Source organism: Prosopis cineraria, unplaced genomic scaffold (genome assembly GCF_029017545.1).
Source record: "Prosopis cineraria cultivar Desert tree isolate PC_DT_omini unplaced genomic scaffold, ASM2901754v1 PC858, whole genome shotgun sequence".
Classification (NCBI taxonomy): Eukaryota; Viridiplantae; Streptophyta; class Magnoliopsida; order Fabales; family Fabaceae; genus Prosopis; species Prosopis cineraria.
The window spans coordinates 1-9,232 of record NW_026556183.1 but is presented as its reverse complement, the minus strand read 5'-3'; the positions used below and the strand labels follow the sequence as shown (position 1 = coordinate 9,232).

Here is a 9,232-nt window from a genome sequence, read left to right as displayed (position 1 = left end):
TTTGTTTATATTTAAAAATAGATGGAGTATATTAGTTTTTTTAAGTAAGCAGAGAGAAAGAAACGAGGGACTCTCTTTTCAACTTTGACTCTTTCATCGCAATCATTGCTTTTTTCTTTTCATGTTACTTGAAAAGTAATTGCTCCTGCTTTAGCCACTTAAATTGTGAATTTTTTTTATTTTTCATCAAATAAATGATATCTTTTTTTAAAATTTTTAGTTATATTCTTAATGTTGGATAATCTCATTGTTATGATCCAAACAAGCATAAAATGTATGCTTGCATATTCGTCTATAGATCAAACTAGATATGTAATTATTGAAATAATAGTCATATACAAGCATGATGACTTATACATTGTTACATATCCCTATAAATTCAGGAACTTTTGAGTAGGCTGTGCCAATAATAGATATTAACTCCCCAAGGTGCTAAAGACAAGAAGTAAGCATCTTCCAATTAAATTGGTACATATACAATAACTAAACTTTGAATTGTCAATCCCAATTGCTTGTTTTAATGATAAGATTCCTACCATTCATGCTAACTTTAGTAGGTAATAATAGAACAAAAGATGTAAGAAACTCCTAATAATGATAATTCTCACTGCAAATTAAAATTTATTATAGAAATTAAAAGAAATTTTTAAATAAATTAGATACATCATGTCATTGTGTCGGTCAAAGAAATGATATTAAAATATTATTAAATATAAAATAATTTTGATATCAATGACACCAGAGAGAGAAAATATAAAAAATTAAATATATATTTTATTATAAGAATAAAATTAATTAAAATAACATCATATAAATTTTCATTTAAATAACTTGAGGGTATTCTAATTAAACAGAATAAAAATCAAGTCACGCTAAGGATTTCTCTAGAAATTCATACTTTTGGTCTTCTTACATTTTTATTTAATTTTAGTTACTTTATGTAAAAGAACGGTCATTGATTTTTTTTAATTCATTTTTTTCACAATTTTGTATAAAGAAAATAAAATGTTATATACAAAAGATAGAATATATTTTTAAAATGATACATTTAATAAAAATAAATTGTGAAAAATTTATCATATACTACCATAAGCCAAGACAGTATTCCATTTTTTTATTAATTGTTTTTTAAATTTGATCAGCTACCGGATATTGTTTTCCCCTAAGCATCGCAACGTGAATATCAATGAAATCATTGTTCTCTTCCCCCGGTTGGTGCAGTCCGTCCTTGGAAACATCGAATTAATTTCTGCTTTCAATTAATTTTTTTTTTTGATAAGTCGGAAAGTCGCTTTTAATCAATTCCTATCAAGGCTGAAAATGACTACAGCTATGTTTTTTTTTTTTTTTTTTTTTAGGAATTAATGACTACAGCTATGTTGACCTACGAGAAAAGCTAAGAAATATTTCCTTTTTACATTAATAAAATTTAATAATCACACTTTATAAGTTTACTTTTTTAAAATAAAAATAAAAATTTATAATAATATTTTTAATTTAATATAACTTTAAATATGCGAGTAAAAAATTAGTATTAATAAAATTTTATTTTTATTCAGATATTTAATGCTAATAATTTGGAACAACAAAATATTATTACCTAGCTCCAGATTATATTATATGAGTTGTACATAAAATAATAAAATAAATAAGGTAGTACTTCCTATTTTTATTTATAAAAAACTATCACTTTTAACATGTTTGTTTATATAAATAAAATCACATTTTTAATAACTATTTATTATAAAAATTTTAAATTATCCCTCATAATTTTATCATTCATAGTTATAAAAATAATTAATAAAGACTTAATTAATACAATTAATGAAAGGTATTACAGTTCAATTCTTTTATTTTTAATCATAATTAAGATAGTTAACTAATTTTTTAAAACTGTATAATATAATTTTTTTCTCCTACAAATAGAAATGGAGGGAGTAAGATTTAAGTCTTTAGTTTTGTATATTTAATACTTCCTCCATTCAAAAATGTAGGGCATTTTTTGAGGAGTTTATTATTTAAAAATATAAAAATATTTTTAATTTTTCGAGATGTAATCATTGCCTTTTTTCTTTTAAAAGTATCCCTATTGATAATGACTTTATATTTATTATAGGGTGTTTAATAGAAATAAATATGAAAAGATAAGGTTATTTTGAAAGTAAGTAACTACTTTATTGGGGTGAGATTTAGTTAAAAATACCTTACATTTTTTAATAAATGAAGTATATTTTTATCCAATCAAATTAAAATTAGTAACTTTTAATGTGCTAATAATATTAATAATGAGTTTATGTCTTATTTTAATTGAAAATAAGCTCTAAGTGTGTGTGTGTGATTTTTTTCTGATATTAATATTTCTTCTATTAAAAAATATAAGATATTTTTAATCAAATCCCTCCTCTTAATAAAATAATTACTTGTTTTTAAATTTTTTTTATTTTTATATATTTACTCTTATTTAATAGAATGTTTCACCCTACAATAAATATAAAATAATTTATTTAATAGTTTTAAAAAAATAATAATTATACTTTAAAAGATTAAAAATACTTAATATTTTTAAATATTTAATTTTTTTAAAAATACTTTTTATTTTTTCAATGAGGGAGTATTGGATGACCAAATTTGCTGGGCTCAAACAAACACGTACTACAGGATACCGGTTACTTCAATTAGAATACCCCATTGCTTATCCCAGAAACCCAACATGAGATTTGATCATTAGTTTGATGCATTAATTCAAATCAATCCTCCTATTTAGTATAGCTACGTATAAAAATCTATTTCATGATGCAGCTACACGTGTTTATTGGATATTTTCACTGCTCCTTTTTTCTCTTGAATATTATTATCATCTAACTTATATTTTCTAGTGTTTAACTATTTGTACGTGTTTGACTTTTTTTATAAAAAAAATTAATATAGCTAAATCTATGGTACGATTGTTTACTGAAATCAGGTACAACTGTATACAGCGGCCTTTCTTCTAGTTCCACTCAAAAAAACAGGCCTAGGATTACATTCAAATGAATCGAGCTAACATTTGGTTGAAATGGAATTTAACTAATATTGATTAGAAGCAGCAAGAAGAAGCAGTCCACCTTCCTCTGTGATGGATATTTCTTGTGCTTGACATTCGATGAAAATTAATTGGGATTGGGTTTAGTCCCTCATACCATCCTGATGAACCAAGTTCAAATTTTTATAAAAAAAAGTAGCTGTATTTAGTATTGAATTATTTCTTGAATATTATTTTCCTAAATAGAGAGATGCTTATAAGTAATGAAAAAGAAAAAAAAAAAATAGCTAATAAGCAAGCAAATGATGTTGATAATAAAAATCATGTCTATTTTGAAAAAACGACAATAATGGAAAATAATTTAGCTCAGGGGATCATCATTAACCGCGGCGGCGATGGAGGCCCACGTATATAAACAATCTCAGACACCTGTCAAATAGATCAGTAACGAGGAATTAACATTGTATCAAATCTAGCCAGTATCATACTGTATATATACTAATACAATAAGCACCCAAAATAATTCTCGACAAAATTATTTAAACATGACTATGGAATTTCTTCCTCCTTTTGAACACACGTTTTGAAGCATATTTGCCGGAGTAGATCCAGCTAGGAATTTGAGATAAGCAAGGATGAAGTCAAACTCTAAATTGTACGTACGTGATGTTGGGGAAAGATTTTTGTCCAGGCATCAATGTGTTGTTGGCTATGAATCTTCCTGATTCCTCCATACAAGTAACCCAATCCATCATCGTGCTCCCGGTGGTTGTTTCTGCTGAGCACTCGGCGTCTCAGTCGAGACGTGGGAGCGTACTGCTTGAACTCCACCACCACCAAGTCTGTCACACTTAACTATGTAATTAATTAATGCCCACAGCACCATTTCAAGTACGCAATCCTTAAAAACCACAAAACCATATATAATCTCACCATTCCGGTCGCACCCACAATGATTATCGTTCTCATCACCACATGTTTCCAGGTGTCCTATGGTAGCATACGCCCGATCTGCTTATCATGACAGAATTTGCAGAAAAGGTGTTGTAAATCATGTATTCTCTCCAGTTCTATATACAAGTCACGTAGGACAAATTTATTGTCCATTTTATTAATGACTTGCATAAAAAATGAGTTGTTAATTTCTTTTTTCAATTTTACTCATTCATAATTTTTCATGACCAGAGTAAAAGGTTACTTGTGAGAGTAAAAATGTTTTAAGATTATGCATTTTAATAAGGGTTATAAATTATGGGAATTTCTTTTTTTGAATGTCATCAATTAATTACACCTCGTTAGTTCTGGTAAGACAATTAAAAGTAATTTATATATAAGATTGAAACATATAGATCTTGAGTTGAGAAATTAAAGAATAGGTTCATGGACCTCTGTTTATTTATGCCACAATCTTTCTCAGTTTAACTTATTCTCTTATTAACTAACTCGACTCCCATCAAAACAATATTGCAAGTTATATGATCCATTTTTTAATTAACAAACATAATAGTTTAGAGGAAGGCGTACCATAAGATGTTTGTATAAATGTTCTACGTTGGATTTCAATGTGATCCCCAGGTTTCAAATTGCTGGGATCAGAGACATGAAGAGCATTTGGAGCAATTTCGATAGGTGGTGCTCTCGCCATATCCCATCCCATGTTTTTCTCCAATAACTCCCAGGCACCTTCTTTTTTTCTGCACCGATAGATCCGAAGTCAATATCTGTATATATTCATCTTAAAGACCAAATTAAACCATGACTTGGTAATATAATTCTGCGACAGCAATTAAAGTCTGGCAGAGAAGAAGCGCTCGTTCCTTACCGTACGTGAAAGGAATCTGATCCAGAGTCGTAACTAATTAAGCCATGGCCACAAGATACAAAAACAGTGCCCTGAAACACTTAATTTTACATCAAATACATACAGAGACTGTGCTGCTGCTGATTCTTTTTAAAGAATAAAAATCCAAGAGTTTTTAAGAAATAAAGCAATCTTACCCTGTAAAATTGAGCCGGGAACCAGAACTTGCCACTCTCGAGAGAGAAATACAGAGCTTTCATGAAATGACTTGATAATGAACCTCTAAGCCTGACAGAGTCTTCCAAATATGAACCGAGAGAGAGACGTGGCCAATCACCACTGATAGTTCCCACTGATCCACTGTGATCGTTCCCCAGAGGTTTATGTTGTTTTGCTGATGTCATATGCCGTTGCCACTCCTTATAAATTGCCTCTCCTAATAGTGGACCCCATTTTCGTTGGATGTGTTGTTTCCAGAGATCATCAGCTGACATCTCTTCCTCAGGACCACGCAAACTTCCGAGGTTACACACAATTCCGATGGTGAAAGATGTTTTAGAATGCAGTCTAAGCTTGATTCTGGCAAATCTAGGAGGCAAAAACTAAATGTCGTTTTGTTCTTCATGACATAGATGCGTGTTTCTAACATGTAAAGAGGGCAAGCTAACCCTTGTATTCTTCCTTGTTAAGAATTCACTATGCTATAATATGCGATGCATTCAATTGTGACATGCATCAAGAAGTATATGAAATATAAAATATTCCCAGTACTCTCAGGCTATAAATGAGCGTTGCAGCTAGCTCATGTTAGACCGTTCTTTTTCCCCCCACATTGGAATAGTCGCACTTCCATGTGTTATTTACAATTTTCCCCATGTTTTATTATTTCTAGATCTCTACATATTTTAATATGGTTAAATGTAAAAAAGACAAGTACAGGCTCCATTAATACATTTCTAAATTACTATTTCCCCCTTACTCTCTCCATTTTTAAATATAAAAATAATAATTAACTCATACAATTTGAACAAGTTAATTAATATTAATAATTATGTCTGAAATTGAAAAACTTGGTTTAAAATATTCTTATAATTAACATGTTTACCTTTTCCTTTAACTTAATGATACTATGATACTGTCCATATATGATGGGCAATTTGAAAAGAAAAAGGATAATAATTGCTCATCAAAATTTATATTTTTACTTATAAAAATTATAAAGTATACTCCCTCTGTTTAAAAATATAAAGTATTTTTAACTGAATTTCACCTCTCAATAAAATAGTTACTTACTTTTTAACTAACCCTATCTTTTTACATTTACCCCTATTAAACACCCTACAATAAATATAAAGTCATTATCAATAGGGGCACTTTTGAAAAAAAGACAATAATTACACCTTAGAAGATTAAAAATACCTTACATTTTTAAATATTCAACTCTTAAAAAAATACCTTATATTTTTGAACGGAGAAAGTATGATAGTTTCTTTTATAATAAAAAATGAAAGGAGCATAACTCATGGAATAAAATATCCAGCTAATTTATAATAAAAATTAATATAAATTTGAAAAACATATTTTTGCTTGGGCTGAATTCTGAAGAGACTTTATGACAAAAAAAAAAATTGTCCATGAAGTTGGGCAGTTTGTTCAACGTGACAAATTAAACAACTAATTAAAGAATGTAAGGGATGAATTCTATGTCGCTTCTTCTTGTCATTGCCTTCACAAAACTCTGGCCAATCCAGTTGGAGTGCTGCCAAGATGCGCATGCATACATAGAGTATATGTATACTTTCTCTCATTATATTTATAGATCACTTTTAATATTTTTTCTAAAATTATAAAAAAATTAAATCCCATTAACCCTATTTAAAAATTTAATAAAATTCTAACTTTAATCCGATTAAATATATTCATACATGCTTTAAAAATAAGACATTCTAACATTTAATAACTTTCTTAATATTTAATGGGAGCCAAAAGACAAAGATCGACACAATAATTATTGAATTACTCAATAAAAAGAAACAAAACAAATACCCTCTCTGCTAATGAGAAAAACGCAACCCACTGATTTATACGTTGTGGAAATAAATTTTTATCACTTGCTAGAGTCTGAGAAGAATAATTAAACAAATTTATCACTTGCTAGAACCTTCTCTTTCTCCTGTGTCGATCCATTTGAGAGGTCCTTTGCAGAGAGAATGCGATTGACAATTGGAGGGCGGGGGAAAGTTTGGACGTATTGTATTTTTAAATGGATTCTAATACGAATTGTATTTATGTGATAGTGATGTGCGATGGAATAAAATGTACTAAGATTTTTGCCAATCAGGATAAATTTGAAAACATTTATTTTTATATTTGTACTTGGGGTTAGAAAAAATATAAATCTTTTTTACATATTCACAATTAATGCTTGCTCATATATACTTCTCTATTATGGATTTGAGATTTATGCGTTGCTTTTTATAGGATTGATGAGCAAAATTATACTATAATATGTACATTATGGATATTTGCCTTCAATCTATTTACTCCCAATACAACATGTGAGACCCCACGGTTTTTAGTTAACTGACATCTAACTTACATTATATATATATATTAGAGTCTTTTTTTGCCTATTTTTTAAAGTTAACGGGCAAAATTACAGTATCGTGCAGTTAATGATGTTGGAAAACTCCTCAAGAGATCAACACTTTGTTAATATTTTTCCCCATATTATTTTAATCTAAATTTTTGTGATTGGGCTTCAAATATGGAGATATCAATATATGATGAGAAGCTAAATTCATTGCCTTCCTTAATAGAAGACAAAGTTAGGAATCCTTGTGTCGTGCTAATATTTGCTCGATTCAGAGATGGAAGAAGGGAAGACGACTTGAGACTGAGTGAACATAGGATCTGTTTATTAATCATCATCTTTTTATCATTATATCCATTTCATTAACTCTTAAGGCTTATATTTAGCTTATTTGTTTTTTTTTTTTGTAGAAAAACAATTTACTTGACTTCTTATATATATGATTTAATTAAACGGCACTATTTTGTAGTCCGAAGTGAGACGAACATGAATGAGATCAGTGTTAGCCTATTTAAGTGTCTGTGTGTGTGTATGATTATTTACTGAAAAATTGGAAGCAACTGTGTACAGATGCCTTTCTTCTAGTTCTCCAAAAAAAAAAAAAAAGAAGTTAAATAGGCCAATATGAACGAAGGATTAATATTACACTGAAATAAACGGAGCTAACATTTGGTTGAAATGGAATTTAACTAACATTGATTGAACTCATCAAGAAGTCGCAGTACACCTTCCTCTTCGATGTGATTGACTCCTTGTGTTTGATATCCTATGAAAACATATAAGAACATGGATAAAGAGATATAAAAATAGCAAGCAAGATTTGAAAATGATTTTGATAAGAAAAATCATGTCTATGTAAAAATAAAAAATATAATTTACCTTAGGGGATCATCAATTGACCGTGGCGGAGCCGGGGAAAGCCCCACCACATATAATAACGTCAGGCGCCTGTCAAATAGAGTAACGCAGTATGTATAAAATCTAGTATCATATGCCAATTCAATAAGTATGTAAAAATAATTTTTTGACAAAAATGATCCAAAATCGAATTCAATACACCCGCAGAACCATACGTGAAAAGTTCGTGGACATGAATGGGGGCTTAACCCTTTTCTCTTCCTCCTTTCAACGCATATTCATGAAGCATTTAGATTATTTATCCTATTTGCCTGGAGTCTCGCCAGAGATAAGCAATATAATGAGGTCAAACTCTAAATTTTAGGTACGTGATGTGGAGGAAAGATTTTGTCCAGGCATCAATGTGTGTTGGCTATGAATTTTCCTAATTCCTCCAAACAAGCGAGCCATTCCACCATCATGCTCCCGGTAGTTGTTTCTGCTAAGCACTAGGCGTCTCAGTCGAGATCTTGGAGCATACTGTTTGAACTCCACCACCACCAAGTCTGTCACACACTTAACAATATAATTGATGCCCACAGCACCATTTCAAGTACACAATCCTTAAAACCACAAAGCCATTATACAATCTTACCATTTCGGCCGCACCCACAATGATTATTCTCATTCTCATCATCACATGTTTCCAGGTGTCCTATGGTAGCATACGCCCAATCTGCATATCATAAGACAATTGGTACCAACGCTCTCTCGCAAATCATGTACTCCTTTCGCTTTTACATACAGCCTCGTTGTAGAAGAAATATGTGATCCTTTTTATTAGTGACTTTAATTTGTATAAAAATAGATCGTTAATTAATTTACTTTCTTTCAATTTTAACCTTTCAAAAGTTTTCAAAAGTAAGTAATTAGAATGTTACCTAAGAGAGAAAAATTATTTGAAGATGATGCATTTAAT

At 29.7% G+C, this 9,232-nt stretch overlaps 1 protein-coding gene across 1 annotated transcript; it reads right to left on the bottom strand.

Moving 5' to 3' along the window:
- Positions 1–3,388: 3,388 nt before the first annotated feature.
- LOC129298601 (F-box protein At2g26850-like) lies at positions 3,389–8,989 on the bottom strand (the record flags this gene model as incomplete). The annotated part of the gene is made up of 9 exons (XM_054937029.1): positions 3,389–3,451; positions 3,686–3,864; positions 3,956–4,033; positions 4,547–4,716; positions 4,845–4,915; positions 5,021–5,411; positions 8,296–8,364; positions 8,714–8,819; positions 8,909–8,989. Coding segments are annotated over 9 exons (1,208 nt in total), but the record flags the coding sequence as incomplete, so codon positions are not given.
- Between the last annotated feature and the right edge of the window lie 243 nt (positions 8,990–9,232).